The 18,488-nt window shown below is 35.9% G+C and overlaps 5 protein-coding genes across 15 annotated transcripts in view; 1 reads left to right on the top strand and 4 right to left on the bottom strand.

The window, feature by feature from the left end:
* Nucleotides 1-1,244: 1,244 nt before the first annotated feature.
* LOC100875684 (farnesol dehydrogenase) lies at nt 1,245-5,879 on the bottom strand. The gene is made up of 6 exons (XM_003705255.3): nt 5,532-5,879; nt 2,334-2,460; nt 2,108-2,240; nt 1,846-1,980; nt 1,604-1,665; nt 1,245-1,457 (listed from the first exon to the last, which is right to left on the bottom strand). Exons 1-6 carry the CDS (start codon nt 5,824-5,826, stop codon nt 1,445-1,447), a joined length of 765 nt encoding a protein of 254 aa, XP_003705303.2. The 5' UTR covers nt 5,827-5,879; the 3' UTR covers nt 1,245-1,444.
* A 486-nt stretch (nt 5,880-6,365) lies between these two features.
* LOC100877699 (farnesol dehydrogenase) lies at nt 6,366-10,417 on the bottom strand. Of its 8 annotated transcripts, none has more exons than XM_076541284.1 (7): nt 10,044-10,417; nt 8,423-8,549; nt 8,197-8,329; nt 7,979-8,113; nt 7,821-7,879; nt 6,954-6,999; nt 6,366-6,494 (listed from the first exon to the last, which is right to left on the bottom strand). In XM_076541284.1, the coding sequence occupies exons 1-6, from the start codon at nt 10,282-10,284 to the stop codon at nt 6,978-6,980; spliced, it is 717 nt and encodes a 238-aa protein (XP_076397399.1). In that variant the 5' UTR covers nt 10,285-10,417; the 3' UTR covers nt 6,366-6,494; nt 6,954-6,977. The 8 variants fall into 8 exon arrangements, with proteins under 8 accessions (XP_076397399.1, XP_076397397.1, XP_076397398.1 ...); XM_076541282.1 differs by having other exon boundaries at nt 6,954-6,994; nt 7,865-7,879; nt 9,987-10,412; XM_076541283.1 differs by having other exon boundaries at nt 6,366-6,488; nt 6,954-6,994; nt 7,865-7,879; nt 9,987-10,412.
* A 383-nt stretch (nt 10,418-10,800) lies between these two features.
* LOC100883515 (farnesol dehydrogenase-like) lies at nt 10,801-13,074 on the bottom strand. The gene is made up of 5 exons (XM_003705240.3): nt 12,731-13,074; nt 11,951-12,077; nt 11,259-11,391; nt 11,053-11,199; nt 10,801-10,983 (listed from the first exon to the last, which is right to left on the bottom strand). Exons 1-5 carry the CDS (start codon nt 13,026-13,028, stop codon nt 10,930-10,932), a joined length of 759 nt encoding a protein of 252 aa, XP_003705288.2. The 5' UTR covers nt 13,029-13,074; the 3' UTR covers nt 10,801-10,929.
* A 263-nt stretch (nt 13,075-13,337) lies between these two features.
* On the bottom strand, nt 13,338-15,393 carry LOC143263912 (DNA-directed RNA polymerases I, II, and III subunit RPABC4-like). Of its 4 annotated transcripts, XR_013040998.1 has the most exons (5): nt 15,143-15,393; nt 14,768-14,860; nt 14,067-14,240; nt 13,791-14,000; nt 13,338-13,717 (listed from the first exon to the last, which is right to left on the bottom strand). XR_013040998.1 is itself a non-coding variant. In XM_076541286.1 (3 exons), exons 1-3 carry the CDS (start codon nt 15,198-15,200, stop codon nt 14,227-14,229), a joined length of 165 nt encoding a protein of 54 aa, XP_076397401.1. In that variant the 5' UTR covers nt 15,201-15,393; the 3' UTR covers nt 13,338-14,226. The 4 variants fall into 4 exon arrangements, 2 of the variants coding, with proteins under 2 accessions (XP_076397401.1, XP_076397400.1); XR_013040997.1 differs by having other exon boundaries at nt 13,791-14,240; XM_076541286.1 differs by having other exon boundaries at nt 13,338-14,240.
* Nucleotides 15,394-15,864: 471 nt separating this feature from the next.
* Nucleotides 15,865-18,488, top strand: part of LOC100877587 (uncharacterized) — a 47,079-nt gene continuing 44,455 nt past the window's right edge. Inside the window, exon 1 of the mRNA XM_003705271.3 lies at nt 15,865-17,313. Within this exon, the coding sequence (XP_003705319.2) occupies nt 16,159-17,313 (1,155 nt within the window). The 5' untranslated portion in view covers nt 15,865-16,158. The remainder of the gene's footprint in view (nt 17,314-18,488) is intronic.

The raw sequence follows: 18,488 nt of genomic DNA, 5'->3' as shown, positions 1-18,488 counted from the left end.
TTAATTGATTCATGAAGTACTTAAAAGACATTAGTCTTGCGTGTTGTTTTATATGGCATATAAGGAGATTTCGAGTGTAGCAGATTCGTCTGGATACACGCCAACGACCACCGCACGTAAAAAGTGTTGGTGCATTAGTCGCGATCTCTAAACCTACTCGGTTTCTTTTATTCTCTGTCGAACTCGAGAGAGTTATTAATTGTTCGCTGACGCCTGGAATTAGTTATTGCAATCGTTTCTTTTTACCGTTAAAATTACACAACGATGTTACCTAATACCGTGTGTTTGAAAATTGCATTTCGAACGGGAAAAAGTGTGACGGCCGGTTACGGCTGTTACGAATTTCATTGAAAATCCGGCTTAAGTAACCAATTAATTATCATTTATGCCACGCAGTGGTTATTTATGCAGCGATTTTATTTCGTTTAATGTTTCGTGCGGCGTTTTGAAAGTCTGTCGTGATTATAGTTATTTGAGTACCGATAGCGTAATCGCTTCATCGGTTTATAAAAAATGCAGTGTGATTAACATGTTGCATAAAATTTGTTATGCAACAAACTTGTTGCGTTAAATTATACACGTGACGGTTGTTTATTTCTATGAATACTTCTTTCGTTCGTGTGTGAATGTCGTTCAAATTTCGCGCCAAGTTTGCGCGCCAAAAAAATGGATGGCAATATTTTATAATGTTTATATCATTCTGAAGTTAAATATTGTTGCTCTGCGATGTAATTTGATGTGTAGTATAGTTAATTAATGCAAGAAAATCAAAATTAATTGGTTTTTCGAAAATTGAACTAGTGGCGCCATCTCTCCGGCGAACGGGGTGAACTACACGTATCTGGAGGAGGTCCTTCGTTAGTTCCATTTTCCGCCACCAGTCGGCGCTAGTATCGCTGCCCTCTGGTGGCGAAAAGTGGAACTAACGAAGGACCTCCTCCAGATGCGTGTAGTTCACCCTGTTTGTTGAAGAGATGGCGCCACCAGTACTTTTCGATTTGCGCGCGAAAATTTAAAAGTCCAAATTATCTACAGATACTAAAAAAGTTCAATTTTCAAAAATTGAACATCTGGGGCTATCTCTCTTGCAAACAGGGTGAACTACACGCTTTTGAAACTCTACTTTAATTAGAATGCCATTTAGAAGTGGTTAAAAATTGATATTTTGGTAAACTTACAATATTTAAGCTTAATCAAAGAGTATTTAATGTTCAAAGGATCAGAAAGGTTTAAATATGTACACCTTGTATATGTTACAAGAACAATATCTTTATGAACTGAGTGTGATCTATTGTTTTAACAATATTATGTTATTCACAGTGTGTTATCTAATACAGTAGCTTGTGTATCACTTTTCTTCAGCTTCCATTTAACTGACGTTCATTATAAAAATAAAAAAGCATATTGAAAAGAAAAACACATGTAATACTTCTTCCTTGTGGTCTTATTTCTTGCTCCTGCAACAATTCATTAAATATCATGTTAATATTCAAGGAGTTTAAAACCTTGGATCTGTTTACTGGGTCATTAGTATACTTTCCAAGCCACTACTCTTTTTTGATAATATTTTCTGAATATAAAATGTAAATAATATTGAACTTACAGTTCTGGAATTGAAGGAGCTCCTATGGCAGAACTGTGCGGTATGATTGTAATTTCTGGAATCTGAAAAGGAAATATTTATTAATGATTCTGATAATCATGATATATCGTGATGAATAATGATGCACTTCTCAAATGTATTCAATTAATAAACCTGCTGCATATGAAGGCTTACTAAAGATTCAAGCAAATATGCAAAGAGACAATTTAGAACAAAATGTAGAAATAAATTGCTATACTCACTTCAACACGCTCTGGTGTTTCTAAAGCATAGACAACAGCTGCTGCAATGTCCTCCGCTTCCAAAATTGGGATTTTTATATTCGGTGGCAGTACACCAGTTATCATGTCAGTTCTCACAGCTCCAGGACTGATGCTCTACAGAAATTTATATTGAAGTATTTACTACACCTTATTTAAACTATTAGAAACCTTAAAAAATAGTCAACTTCTCACAAAAAGGAAAGTAGAGAATCAGAATAAGAAGTAAAGTGTCAGAACTTACAGTGACTTTGATCTTCAATTCGCCAGCAATTAGTTCATGTCTCAATTCTGAGCCCAACGCGGTCAACCCATATTTGCTGGGACAGTACATACCAAGAGGTAGATGTATACTTTCAGCAAAGTGGCCAGCGATGCTGTAAAAATTAACCAATAATGCATCAACTACAGGGTGATACAAAGGGACAGGACCCTTTTCCTGTCATTTTTCAAACTGATAGATTATTTACCTGTTGATGTTGATTATGTGTCCAGGACTGCCTCGCTTTTTGAGAGACTTAACAGCTTCTCGTGCACAGACTGCTGGAGCAATGAGATTGGTGTCGATCACCTTGTAGTACTCCTCGGTCGGTGATTCTGTAACAGTATTTACGACCACGCTATATCTCTGTGACTACTATACATGCTCTCTAAATAATAATACAATTATATTATGAACAAAAGTTGAACTTTTTCAGTTCTCAATTTTTCTTTTAAATTTTACTATTCTTCGATTGTGATCATTGATGATTAAGGACTTTACGAATTCTTAAATAAACTGAAAACTAATTTTGTTGGTTTCTAGAATCATTCATACGAGTTTTGCAGAACAAAATACGAATCTCCAATTAATTTCAATTACTGCTTCTTCTCGGATGGCCACTAATCATATTATGCAACATTTAATAACCGAATGCGCTTTCCGGTTTGCTGCAATTAACATGTACGATACATCACGCGAATCATGCTATAATGCCCACTGGATGAAGTTATCTAGGCTGCATGAAAAAGATTGGAATATTTTATGTCCAAGTAGAAAATTGTCCGTAAACGTATTTTAAATTGGAGTTCCTCAATTATCGAAGCAATTTTTACTGTTGTTCCAATTGTAGCCTAAAGTAGACTTTGTATATCCGGTGAAGTACCGCTCAAGGTCGATTCGTGTGATAGTAAATAAAATGGCGGAATCACTCTTGTAAATCATAGTACATTCATACTAATTCTCGATTGTTATCACATGATGAGTAGAATTAATATAAATTCTTTATTAAATGTATAGTTACTAATTCGATAGCTCGAGAACTTCTGCGTTTATCGATAACTGTATACTGTGTACATCATTGACATTGAAGATAATTACTTTAGATGACACAGCATATTTCAGAGCAAAAATGCAAACAAGGTTTAAATTGACATAGTGACAGTGCATGAATTCTCATATCAATAAAAAGATACAGAGTCTTATTTAATCTACAGTTCTCGAGACATAATATCTTATTAAGTTTTTGCTGATTCTGTAAGTGTATGACTTTTCAAAATAGAGCGAGAACTCGTTTACGTGATTACCATGATATTTCAGAAGATATTATTGCCTTGTTATCCTTGATACTTCCACTTTTAATGACTATTTAATTGCTGTTCGGAGAGTAGAAATAGACGAGGTATAAAAAGTCATTGAAATATCCGCCCACTAGTGAGCTGATGTTTAAAGGAATTATGGCTGCATTTTTCAAGAGAGACATTCGTACATTCGTGGATCTCTACATTCACAAATATTTGCAAAGTTCTATATTCCCACATTCCGTAATTCCAAATCTCCCAATTCCCACGTTTCCTAATTCCCACATTTTCTAATTCCAACATTTCCTAATTCCCACATTTTCTAATTCCAACATTTCCTAATTCCCACATTCCCCAATTCCAAATTTCCCAATTCCCAAATCCCCCAATTCCCACATTCTTCAATTCCCACATTCTTCAATTCCCACATTTCCTAATTCCCACATTCCCCAATTCCCACATTCCCCAATTCCCAAATCCCCCAATTCCCACATTCCCAAATTCCCACATGCCACAATTCCCACATTCCCCAATTCCCACATTCCCCAATTCCCAAATCCCCCAATTCCCACATTCCCAAATTCCCACATGCCCCAATTCCCACATGCCCCAATTCCCACATGCCCCAATTCCCACATTCCCCAATTCCCACATTCCCCAATTCCCAAATCCCCCAATTCCCAAATCCCCCAATTCCCAAATCCCCCAATTCCCACATTCCCAAATTCCCACATCCCCCAATTCCCATATTCCCCAATTCCCACATTCCCCAATTCCCAACTCCCCAATTCCCAACTCCCCCAATTCCCAAACTTCCAAATTCCCTACTTCCCAAATTCTAAAATCTCTACTTTTCCACATCCCTATCTCCAAACCTCAAACTTCCAAATCCCACATCTCCAAATCCTCACCAAATTTCAATATCCTCCCCACATCTCCAAGTCCCGTAAATCCCTGAATCTCTATATCTACATACCGATGCCAACCCACGAGTTGGCGCGTCGCTGACTTGTTTAGAAGAGCTACAATTGGTCAGAATAGAAAAATGGACGCCTCACACGTATTTTCGGCGGTAGGCTCTCGGCGGTCACATACCAATTAGGCGAAAGACGTCTCTCAAGCGAGCCATTGCCTTCAGCAGTTATTCTTATTTTCCTGTATCGAACGCTGGAAGTCAATGACAGAGCTTCTTTCACTTTGGCGCGCCAACTCATGACTTTATATCCGTACGTTCAACCGTTACAAGGCATAGTGATGAGAGGAAAGATAAACAGACATCGCGTAACCTATGTTGCTATGCAAGATTTATCGCTAATTTTAGAAAATTGCTTTAGTGGTACATTCTTGTATTTCTAACTGAATAATACAGCCGTTCTTTTAACATAAATATAAGTGTAGATATTTTGGTACACTGAAAATTATTTTATAATTTGAATGTAATATGAACTGTCTTAATTACCAAAGAAAACTTGTGACAAAGTTTGAAATTTCAGTTTTGAAACCAACAGGAAGAATTTCATGTATATTAATGTCTTTTATTGGACCGTTAGGGGACTCTTTTTCGCGCCATTTTTCAAATAGATTCACAGAATAACTACGCTAGTAATGTAAAACTTGAACAGAATAAAAACAAGGAATATAGGTAAAATAATTATATTCAAGATCAGGGACTTGATATACCCTTATAAATAAAATGAAAGTATCACGTAGAAAGTGTACTGACATATAAATCTACTTTCTGTAGTATTTTTATTTACAGAATCAAGTACAGCAGTCTATCCATGCTTTCCCTAAACTTTCTCAAAGTTTCTTTCAAAATAAAAATACCCTGATTACATTTTATGAAGAAGGAAATATTCTAACCTAACTTAAACCCTTTACTAAAAATGCAAAAATGCCTGTAGAGTCAAGCTACAACTCTATAATATCTTACTGTATACTAAAATATCTCTCTACCTCCCCTCAAATATTCTGTCAAACTTAAACACCCAATTCTTAAAAAATTGATGAAAAATGAAAATATCTCCTCAGTGTCTCATTTTGATATTCCTCCAAACATACTTTGCCAGTTACAAATTTATCCTACAAACAAAAAATAATGATTTTACCGAGGATTTGACTGCGAACAGCCACTCCAGCATTGTTCACGAGAATATCGACACCGCCAAGCTCCTTCTCTGTCCATTGGAACGCTTTCAAGATGTCCTCTTCCTTCCTCACGTCGCATTGAATAGGATAAAATTTATCCTTCCCCAATTTCTTGCCCAGTTCCTGAAGTTTTTCCACTCTCCTCGCGAGACCAACGACTTTTACACCTTTTTTCACGAGCGCGGCAGCCGTTGCTTCTCCGATGCCCGAGCTGGCACCAGTCACGATTGCTACTTTTCCGTTCCAGCGATCCATTCTTTACTGCGCCGTGGTCTACACTGTTGCACGATTGGATTGTCTCTGATTTTATATGGCATCTCCAATCGCCATCGCGCTACCTACTTGCCGTATCACTCTAGACTTCCAATTGATGAGTCAGATAAAGAAGTATCTTCGTTATGCAACTATATTTCTACATGATTGTGCATTTTTTTATTGGTAATTGTTGTGAAATTTATTATTAACTGTTGCGAAGAATTTAGGTGCGTTAACGGGTGTGTGATTTACAAGGTCATCGTTGATAACCTTCGTTGAAGGTCACGGAGTTAGAAGAAACTTGCAGTGGAAATTGTGTAATTAGCTACTTCAATTCTTTACAACCTTGATACACAATTGGCCATTTATGTAATTGTTGCTTTTTTCAGGAAAATTGTAATGTAGGATAAGAAAGAGCTTCTTAGTTTTCAAGTTCTTAATTTTATAAATTCTGTAACTCAATTCGGTGCTCACAGATTTGAGATATGGAAATTTAAGGAAGGGAAGAAATTCAGTTTGGGGATTTGGAAATACTCGTGTGACTGTATAAATAATTTTATTCTCTGTACAGAGTAAAAGAACATTGTAAAAAAAGAACAGTATACAAATTGAAATGCATTTTTCAGTCCCTACGAAGATTCTTCTGCTGTTACTTTTGGTTGCTGCAGCTAAACAAGAGAAGAAATAAAGAAACTTTAGATAGTCGATATTAATGTACAATACAGATACGTTTGATTAGAGATATTTTAGTTGGATTTAATTAAAAATTTAGTTTAGGTTTAATTATAAATTAATTGGGTTTTCGTTAAGCTTGTCAGTACTTAATCTAAGGCTGAGGATCACCATTTTGTGGACCCCAGAGGCAACCATTTTATACTGTACCAAAATAGCTGCGAACAAGATAAATTCTTACTCTATATTTTCCCTCGAATTTTGATCTGTTACCTCATTTTTCTTTAATTTATATCTAATTGTAATTTGTAAATATTTTTCCTTCTATCAAATTTTTAGGTTAAGATGGTCCCAACGTTCTTGAGATTAAATATCAGTATCAGATCGATAATAACGAAAATTCTGAATCATCGAATATCTCGTAAAAAGATTTCAGTGATTATTTTATCACTTACGTCGTTGAAGAGGAACCTATCGGTCTACCATATGGTATAACTTCGGCTATCTGAAAGAATTAATTTTTATTTTGTGGGGTCTTTGAATCTTGGAATCTCTATATCATGAAATTCCTACGTCCCGAAATTTCTACGACCCGAAATTCCATCGTTCTGCAATTCCTACGTCCCGAAATTCCATAGTTCTGCAATTCCCACGTCCCGAAATTCACACGACCCGAAATTCCTACGCCCCGAAATTTCCACGATCCCAAATTCCTACGCCCCGAAATTCCAACGTCCTCAAATTCCCACGTCCCGAAATTCCTACGCCCCGAAATTCCCACGTCCCGAAATTCCCACGATTCGAAATTTCTACGCCCCGCAATTCCATCATCCTGAAATTCGTACGTCCCGAAATTCCCACGATCCCAAATTCCTACGCCCCGAAATTCCAACGTCCTTAAATTCTCACGTCCCGAAAATCCCACGATCAGAAATTCCTACGCCCCGAAATTCGTACGTCCCGAAATTCCCACGATCCCAAATTCCTACGCCCCGAAATTCCCACGATCAGAAATTCCTACGCTCCGAAATTCGCACGTCCTGAAATTCCCACGATCAGAAATTCCTACGCTCCGAAATTCGCACGTCCTGAAATTCCCACGATCCCAAATTCTCACGCCCCGAAATTCCAAAGTACTGCAATTCCAACGTCCCGAAATTCCCACGACCCGAAATTCCTACCCCCTGAAATCCTTCCTCCCGAAATTCGCACGCCCCAAAATCCCGATTGAGATTAAATATCAATATCAGATCGTTAATAACGAAAATTCTGAATCATCGAACGTCTCGTAAAAAGATTTCAGTGGTTATTTCATCACTTACGTCGTTTTAAAGGGGCCTTCTATCGGTATACCATGTGGTATAACAGTAACTTCGGCTATCTGAAATATTGATTAGAAGAAAATATTTGAACGCTGTATAATTTCCAATAGCAAATTACTGCCTTATAAAATATTTGAACATTATTGCCTTAGACTTACTTCAACGTGCTCAGGTGTCCCTAACGCGTACATCACAGCCCCTGCGATGTCCTTAGGTTGCAGTATTGTTTTCCTCGATTCTTCCTCTATAAATTCTTCCGTCATTTCCGTGTTCACTAGTCCAGGACTGACACTCTAAAAATCGGTTGAATTTTATTTTAGAGATTTGTATTTGTAACGAAACTTGAGAACTAAGACTCGAATTTCGAAAATCTTACTGTAACCTTGATCTTCAGGTTTTCTGCTATCATTTCGTGACGAAGTTCTGCACTCATAGCCGTCACACCGTATTTGCTGACGCCGTACATTCCAATCGGTGTGTGAAGGGCATGGGCAAAATGGCCGGCAATACTGTAAAGATTAAATAATTACAGTGATTAAGAACCTGCAGAAAAAAATTAAAAAGTGGAAATTCAGACTGTAGTAAGAGTGGAAGTTGTTCACCTGTTAATGTTCACTATATGGCCGCCTACGTTTCGTTTCCTCATAGACTTAGAAGCTTCTCGTGCACAAATCGCTGGTGCTATAACGTTCGTATCTATTATTCTGCAATACTCCTTGGTTGGCGTGTCTGAAGGAATACGTATGGTTAAATTTCTGGTGAAAGAAATTTACAAAGATTTTAGTAGTTTCAAAAAGTTATTGTAACTTCTAGTGATGCAATAGTACAGTTGTGAAATAACTTTCGAGCAATTATGCAAGTAAACAAGCTGAAGTTTAAGTGGGTGTGCAATTAAAAATATCTTAGTAATCGTTACTGTGCAAAATGCAAGATTATCGTATTGATAGAAGCTGAAAGTAAAATAGAAAAGTTTTTATTGTTCAGACGTAATCTTAAATAAATACACTCAGAATGTTATCTGTTATGATATTATCTGCCGATAAATGTGACATAAGTACTGGTCAGCAAGAATTGAAGTAAAAAAAGTGAATCTATTTGTTGATTTTAAACGAAAAACGTTTAAAGAACAACTGGTATAAAAGGATAAGATTTGTATATTTTTACGAATGTACTTTATATGTTAATGTTCGAAACATGCAATATATGAAGAGGTAAAAATAAGAAGAGATGTGATGTATTATTTAAAAAAGAAATAAATGAAGGAGTTAATTTATATAACTATTAAAATATATATTTTTTATGCAAACTTTTGTTATCATAAATAATAATAATAATTTTATACTTTCCTACATTATTTATCAAAATTAATAAACAATTTTTAAGGACTAATATTAAGAAATATTTATATCTGTTCAAAATGACAGAACTGATTTGTTTTTATCATATCAGAAATTTATTATCTGAAGTAACGATTGTTATTTCACATCTGATTAAACGATTATTCTGCAACGATTGTTTATACTATCTAATCGTGTACCATCGTAAAATTCAACGAGACAATTCGATATTTACAAAATCAAATTTGTCATGAATTTGATGTATTTGTGCCAACAAGACGGAAGTGTATCATAAATAAGACAGTAGGGTATTAACATAGTAACCTACTTTCCGTATTCTGGAGAATTTTATGTCCTTACTGATACTATCATTCTCTTGTTTTATAAACAAATCACTATAAGAGGGATTAAAGATTTAGGGAAGTTAAAGTGTTTTAATTTCTTTAATTCACATACATAGTTTACTAAGAGTAGGAAATAGGGAAAGAAACAGATTCACAAATCGGACATGCAGCCATCATGCTATTAGGGTAAGCTATCCTTCCATCTTTTCAATTTTCTATACTTGCAAGTTTGCTATACTTCTAAGTTCCCAAAATCCCAAATTCATCAATTTGGTATTGGCATACTCCTAAATCTCCATACTTCCAAATTCCAAATATTCTAATTTCCAGCTTCAAATTTTCCCTCCGTCTCTTCTCCACCCAACTTCTGCATACACTCTCCAAGTACTTTCAACCCATCTACAATCTACAAAGGACAGTAACCCTCCGAAGCCAGCAAAGTAATCAGCGACCATCAACCTCCTAGATTGAAAACTACATTTTACCAATAAGAGAGCACACATGCAGAGCCCCAGCGTTGTTTACAAGAATGTCAACACCACCGAATTTCTTTTCGACACATTGGAACGCCTTTATGATCTGCTCCTCGTTCCTCACGTCACATTCGATGGGGAAGAAATCAGCAGTGTTCACTTTCTTGCTAAGATCCTGAAGTCTTTGCAATCTTCTGGCTAAACCGACAACCTTAACACCTTCGATTACCAACGCTTTGGTAATTTCCTCCCCGATACCGGAGCTAACTCCGGTAATCACGGCCACTTTCCCGGCCCAACGGGCCATCATTCACGGTTTTATATAGGTTACGTCTGTGTCAATGGCTAGCGTGCTGCCCTCTGCGATCTTCAGGTATTCACGAAACTGGGTGTACTGATGACAACCCAGAAGTTGGCGCCATGTCCTTTCATATGACCCTATCCACTTCGCGTTTGCATGAAACTTTTCGATCGTTAGGTTCAGCTAACAAATGTAATTGTATACCATACTTGTCACATTTGTTAACTAAAAACTGCTTAAACTTTAAGTTACAATGCCATAAGCTATACTTTGTACAATGGTAAGTTTCCTGGAGGGATTATAGAGATGTGTGTCATTGAATTAAATTATTAATAAACTGAAACTGGACTGAAAATTTGGTATCCAGTGGTACGGTTTGAGAATTTATTTATCTGTCTGCTGGAGGTAGTATCGGTACGAGTGAATCTGTCGGAACTTTCCCTTATATCGTGTAGCTGACGTCTCTAGAAATACAGATCGCTTACCTAACACGCACACGTTGCTTACGAAAAATAAATATGAAACTAATCTGTAATTTCTGTATTTTAAAAATTCGCATTCACCATACAGCTCATAATGAATTTAAAGGAGATTCATGTTATAATATTAATATCGTACACCAAAACCCAAATCATTTCGCATAAATTGTTGTCCTTATTCACCGGGGATGACTCCCATGTGCAGGGCTGCAATTGTCAATTCGTTCACCTGCAAATAAATCAAGTTACTATTTGCTGCTCTAACAAGCATTTGTTCATTGTATAAAATTGTATTTACTTCTACATGCGGTGCGGTGGCAAGAACATATAGAATGCCATCGGCAATGTCTTTGGTGTGCACATGTGGCACGGCGTTCAAGAATTTTTCTCCGCCTACTTGCTCCAAGAGTGGCATGGAAGTTTTCACTACTCCAGGAGAGACACTCTGAAATAATTATCATTTACAACGTTTCTGAATTTCAGGTCCAAAATCTGAGAACTTACCGTCACTTTAATCGGGGCTTTCAATTGTAGCATTTCTCTTCTCAAAGCCTCCGACATGCCAGTAATCGCGTGCTTGCTCGTCTCGTAAAGACTGCTTGAGGCAGTTACAAACCTTACATTGTGTCCGAGGACGCTATCGAAAAATAAATTGCACATTAGTATTAAATAAAGATGAATATTTTGTAATCTGTAGACATGTTCATTTTATCAAATTTATTTAATGCTATTGTTGAAAGGAGGCACTAATTTAATGACCATAAAATATATACATTTTAACTCTTTTTAATAAATTTAACTAAAGAAATCCGAAGGCAGCCATTTTGAACTACGTGGTATTCAATGCAATAAGCATTGAATGAAATGAATTTTAAAAGAACAGATTTTATAGTTTAAATAAATATTAAATTGTCGTTAAACTTTCAAGTCATGAAATCTCCACAATGTTTATTAATGCAATATGGTAATGCATCATTAATTCAGCTATTATTTTCTAATGAAAAGCTTGCAACTCGACATTAACCACCGCGTAAGTGCTAAAAATAAACTTTGGATGCAATATGTTGCTTTTTAAGACCCTGAATGGGAAGATATTATTCGAGAATGATTTTTAGAATTGATAACGCTCTTTGTCTACAAAAATTTGAAATTTTAAATATCTGAAATAAAAAATGCATACTGCGTTTTCGAATTACCTGTTTACGTTAATAATATGACCTCTAGCTTTGCGTCTTCTTAATGACTTCGTGGCTTCCCGAGTACAAATTGCCACGGCTAATACATTTACTTCCAATATTTCTCTCATGTGTGTCGTGGGACTCTCTAAATAAAATAAAATTTCTTTGCTTTCGTAATTTATCCATGACTCGACCCTTTTTAAATTTAAACTTGAGAAGGCGGCCATTTTGACCTTTATATTTAATAAGCATTAAAACTTGAAGCAAATTTTAAAAGAACAGATTTCAAATCTATTTGAAATTCAAACACGTTCAAATCTGCTTTGACTAATTGATGAGAGAATATTATAGAATATAATTTACACTGACAAACATACGACAAATGATGTGCGTCTATAGCTGGACCTGTTGTTTACTGACTTCTCATTTTAAATTTGAATATACATCATGTTCAAAAACACTAGGTCACAAATGCAGTATTTTAAACTATATAGATTGAATAGAAGTTGAATATTCATGGTGATATTACTTATTCATAAATGTTAAATTATGCAATAAAAACAAGGTTATGCATTTTTACAATCTAAATAAATTAGAGGAATCGTGGTTTAAAATAAAATATCACTAACTCTGAAATGGACAAATATTTCAGTAGCATGCTTCTATATTTTATATAGCACTTTATTCTTATCAAAATAAAAATTATTCAACGTTGAATAAAGTATGACTGTCATATTCCATAAATAATTAATAATGTAATTTAATGATTATGACCTATGTAAGTAATTAAGATTTTACCTGTGATATACTCAGTGTACCCCAAACCCGCGTTGTTCACCAAAATGTCTGCGCCCCCAAGCGACTCAACGACCTTAAACGCATCGAGTATGTCCTGCTCCTTGCGAAGATCGCATCGAATCGCATGAAATTTACCCTTGATATTTTTCATCTGGCTAAGCATTTTCTCCATGTTGTCCACCCTTCGGGCTAGGCCAACCACGTTCACGCCATTCTGGAGCAAAGCGATACAAACCGTCTCGCCGATTCCAGAACTGGCGCCGGTCACAACGGCTAGTTTTCCGAACCACTGATCCATCTCGATGCTCAGACTGTGCCTTGTGAAACACGTAAAACAATCCAGTCGTTTTCCCTCCTTATATATACGTGTAGTCTCCTCTTCCCGATTCTTCTTTTACTTTTACACTGCCCGGTTACGTAAAACGAATAAGCATTAGAAGCACAATTGTCAATAAAAATGCAGATGTGTATAAAATATTGGTTAGAATATATTATATGATACAGTCTAAAGTACATTTTTTAAGTAACAATGTTCATTAGAATTTGAAATTAATTTTTTTAAAAGAAACATAGTCTGCGATGAAAGGAAAATTTGATATAAAATGTACATGGTTTTATTTTTGGTATATTTGCTGAAAGTTTATAATTTAATACTACATTCAAATAATTATTGAACAGTATTGGTTCCTTATGTACATAACATCTTACAAATTTTTATAATAGAATTAATAGTATCATTGCAGTTAACAAAATAACAGTCTTGATTTATACGTATATGTATAATCTATGAGATCAAAATTAAAACTATGTAACAAGGGTAAGTTCAATAGTGGATGTTTGCGCCAGTAGTCATTTATCCTATTAATCCTTGACTATTCGCATATGGTTCTTCTGAGTTTGCTGCTGTTTCCTCTTGACAGGTAGAATCAGTTTCTGTATCTGAATCTCCAGAAAATAGACATTTCTTTCTCTGAGAAATCTTCAAAGCTTTCAAATTGAATAAATATATTTTATGTAATGAGATGTATATTGTATATAACAAATAAATAACATTTATTACATTTTGTCATTGTTACATTCTTTTAATATCTGTTGTTTGTGAGTTACTTCAGGAATAGATACCCTCTACTCTGTTGTCCATAAGGAACATTGATCTTGTTTTGTTTACATACTTAATAACCTCACTTTTTGATCATTTGAGGGTTGTTAAATATATGCATGATAATCATGTAATTTTTGTCTCATGTCAGAAAGTATCACATCATTAGTTCTATTAACATAGAATGTTAAATGTCAGACAATTAATAAAATTACATTCATACTGTATTAAACTTACTCGTCACGTGACGAGTTCTCATTCGTCTCATATGTCTACTCTGATTGGTTGAACATGCTTCATAATCGAGAGCAACGCGCAAGCGCACTTGTGACTTTCGTGGCACCAAACGTAAGTACTTCATCCTCAGCAATTTTTTTATTTTGGAAATGTACAGATTTTAGAATTTGATAGCTGTGAAATTTAGAAGTTTAGGAATTTGGAGACTTGTGAATCATAGTATTTGAAAAATTTAAGATGTAAGAATTTGGAAATTTGGGAATTTGATGCTTTCAGGAGTTTGACAATTTGCTACTTTACAGATTTGGAACTTAAGGAATTACAGAAGTTGTAAATTCGGAATAAAAATGTAAATCTTTAACTTGCTATAAACTTATCTATTACTTTACTACAAAATACATAACTTCTGTATCAAAATTAGTACATATCATAAAAATATTGTATCATATCACAGCAGTGCCTTTAATCACAGTTGTATAGAGCTTATTTTACATTACATAAGTTTATCGTGCATCAAGTACAATAACTAATTGCTGTTGTAAGGAAAACAAACTATTCATATAGAATTTGTCTATTCTATTTGATTAAAATATAATTGATATACTTAATACGGTATCATACAAAAGTATATTTCTCTTAATCTAAACAGACTTTTACATTTCAAAAACACAACTAGAATTGTCTAAATCAAGAAAGGATACGTTTTCTGATACGTTTCTTGAACATAACTCTATAGCCACATTCTTTACATCTGATTGGTTCTTTAGGACATATTTCATTATTATGATAACACTCTATAAAATTAACAAATTCAATAGTATTAAAATAAAAGTATCATGTTGTACTCCTGTGCATTATTGAAATGTAATTACTGGGACTAAATAGCGTGCAAAACATAAAATTAATCAGTACTATATTTTTTGTTGAATTATTGATTAGACTAATACTAGTTCTACATAAAGATTTTAATAAGAAGATATGGAAATTAATTGAAGACAATGTAAGATGTTTAACAAAACTTTTCTCTTATAAGGCATGTGAAAGATTAGGAACAGTTTTTATATTTTTAACAGTACCTGCACAGATGTAAATTGTAGACAACTTTGGAGTTAAACTTGACCTACTAGATTCCATCTCAAATATTTTTTTAATTACAATAACACAAGATTTTTTATGTTTACTATTTTACCGACAAACGAAACACGGACTGACCATCAGTGACCTAACCTGTTGACCATGCGCACACTTCTGTTGCTCTGTTACCCACTGAGGATAGTATACTACTTTATCGACAGTTAGAAAAAACTATCTCTGTACAGTAGCAATTACAAATTGTTAAAAAATATATATCAAGTACAGTTTAACTTTTAATCGAAGAAAATTCACAGAATTTTCAAATTCCAAAGTTTAAAAATTTCAAATTTTCAAATTCATAAATTCCCAGAATTCAAATTTTCATATTTTTAAATATTCAAATTCTTGAAGTTTCAAGTTTTCCAAATCCTCAGAAATCTCCATAAGTCTAAATTTTTAGATTCCTCAAGTTTTCAAATTCCTAAATCTCAAGCTTTCGAATCTCAAATCTAACCGTCCGAATTTCTAAATGCTTTTTTAATCACCAACGTAATTTTCATATCGCGATGAATAAAACATCCATTATTATCATGCAAAATTGTAAGAAAATTGGCGATTACATAAAAGCCCGCAAATTTGAATACATTCCCCTGCTGCAAAAGAGAAACCGGGGCTCGTGGCGATCTCCTCGACAACAGAATTCAATAAATCTAGCAACGGCCACCAGAGGCAACATCGTCGTCGCGCAACCAAACGTTCCGACCAATCGGATCGTTTGGTACCGATGGCGGGATAAAACGCGCGCTCTGATTGGCCAGGCAATCGCCAAGGGAACCGTGGTGGGACAACGAATAAACAGATTTCAAAGTTTCGAAGTGGTCGGCATCGCAGAGGGAGATTTGATGTCCGCGTGCGTATGTTTCCCGCGAATGTTGTTTCGGATGCTTGCGTCGCGGCGCTTAATGTTTTCGCTCCGTACGTTTCCGTTTGTCGCGTAGTTTTCAACGTTTGACACGCAATGTCACTTCGAAATAGCAAGCACAGTTCCCATGACAGTGTCGATAGTGGTTACCTGACTCTGACTCCGCACTCCGGTGCGCACACACCAGTACTTTCAGGATACCGATCCAGAGTATCATGCATCTCGTCGAAGAGGCATCCCAGGGCCCGAGTGGACCCGCTTCAATCGGAACGGGCCCAAAGGCATCGTTCCAAATTGAATTACCTATTGAACACGTCGGAGTTCGATTACATCTCTTCCGAGAACTCCGAGAGGGAAAGTTTGACTCAGGATACATCCAGTTTCAGCGATGATCGGCCGAGTTTAAGCGTCGAACACTCGAGTGCGGAATTGACGGATGTCGATGATGGGTTTCGGCGTAGGACACGGCGAAATTACAAAACGACAGTCCCGATTACACCAGCTTCGACGAGATTACAACTTCTCTCGCCACCCCCGTCGCCGGCGGTGCCCTCCCCGTTCATAGCCTCCGAGCCCATTGAGGAAGATGTGGAAATGAAGCTAGTCAACGTGCCCCAGAGCACACCCCAGGTAACCACCTCGCCTAGACGGAAAACACCACCGCCAGCACCTCGTATTCTTATCTCGCCAACGTGTCGGAAAACTAGTCCCACAATTAGTTCGGCGGATAATCAAAAATTAAGCAAGCTCTCTATTAAGGACCTCTCAGCCATAGCCGATATTAAGCCAAAGAGGCTGGACTTCAGTCACCGTGCCATATCTGTCGCGTTGTACCGTACCAGGGCTACACCGGACTACACCGGTAGAGAGACAGTTGATATATTGGCACTTCTCGGAGAGAAAAGCAATCACTGGAGGATAGTCTCGAAGATATTGTCATTCCTAGGACCACAGGATCTTTGCTCAATCAGTATGGTGTCCAAAACGTGGAGGAGGATCTGTATTAGTGACTCTAGGGCTAATACGAAAAGACTGACCCATATAATACTCAGACAGAATGTTAAGGAGAATTTGAAGTTAATTAAGAAGTCTAAGATGGAAGGGAATATACAGACAAGTCCTAAGAGCAGATATGCAAGGAAAGGATATTTGTTGGAGGTACAGAATCTTCTTCAAGTACCAGGAAACCAACGACCACCCAGCAGTCCACCGGTTTCTCCCAGTAAAGTCAAATTCCATTCCTTCGTCAAGGTAAGACCCTACAATTTGCATGAATTTGGTGGTGATGGATTTGATATTTATGATATGGAAATGGTACATAAGTATTAATAAGATTATAAGCATTACAAGATTCTGTTTTATTTATAATATTTTTGCAGTATCTCATTTTCATAATTAAACTATGACAATAAATAATTGCGCTACAATAGTAATTACAAAAATACCATATGGAGCATTAAACTTGCTACATAAATATTTATGTAGATATATAATAAATTTATCTGTTGCTTAATATATTGATGTAGGCACAATTATAATGCAGTTAGGTATTGTTTCATTGACTTTCTTATCGCTTAAAAAACGTGAGAAACAACGTGATACAACTATGAATAAGTTTCACATTTAAACGGTACACAGTTTCTCTCAGGGGATTGTATTCAGTCTCAGTAAAGAGAGGAATGTATGTTGTACACCTCGGGAGTCGTGTTCTGCGGTTATCGTACCGCTGGGTACTCAAGTTTACAGCCAAATTTTCAAATTCAACGCTGGGCGGTAATTATCGAATACACGTTTTGTAATACTGCGAAATAACGGGGTAGACAACGTGACTTATTTAAACTTTTTAGCACTGTCAAATTAAGTAGTTAAATATGTGTTTTCAATTTCTTTTTCGACGCCTATTGTGGGAGGCGTGGGACAAACGTATATGCAATATCAATAAAATTTCAAGTTCTCGATTAAGTTATTTAGAAATATAGAAATTTCGTCATGTGTTATATTGCCACGCGTTATATCGCCACACGTATTTACTATGCGTTATATGGCCACATGTTGTATTCACTGTATGTTATATCGCCATATGTTGTATTCACTATGTGTTATATCACGACACATTATATGACCTCGCGTTATATCGCCTCGCATTATATCGCCAGCAACTGTATAGTCTTGCGTTATATCGCCACACTTTGCATTGTTACAAAAATTTGATCGCTACACGTTGTGTAACTCAGCGTTCTATTGCCTCGCGTTATATAGCCGAAAATTAGATCGCAATGTCTTATACCGCATACCTGCCTATTTGAGATATTGAATCATTCGCACATTTTTAATTTTAATAATTCTGCTACACGATTTCGTCGATGGCGATATAACGAGAGTCTCGTGTATTAACCTTCATTGTTCTCGAATGTTACGTAACATGC

This window comes from Megachile rotundata, chromosome 16, assembly GCF_050947335.1.
Source record: "Megachile rotundata isolate GNS110a chromosome 16, iyMegRotu1, whole genome shotgun sequence".
Taxonomy (NCBI): Eukaryota; Metazoa; Arthropoda; class Insecta; order Hymenoptera; family Megachilidae; genus Megachile; species Megachile rotundata.
Note: the sequence above shows the minus strand (reverse complement) of the source record. Positions and strands in the feature narration are given on the sequence as shown.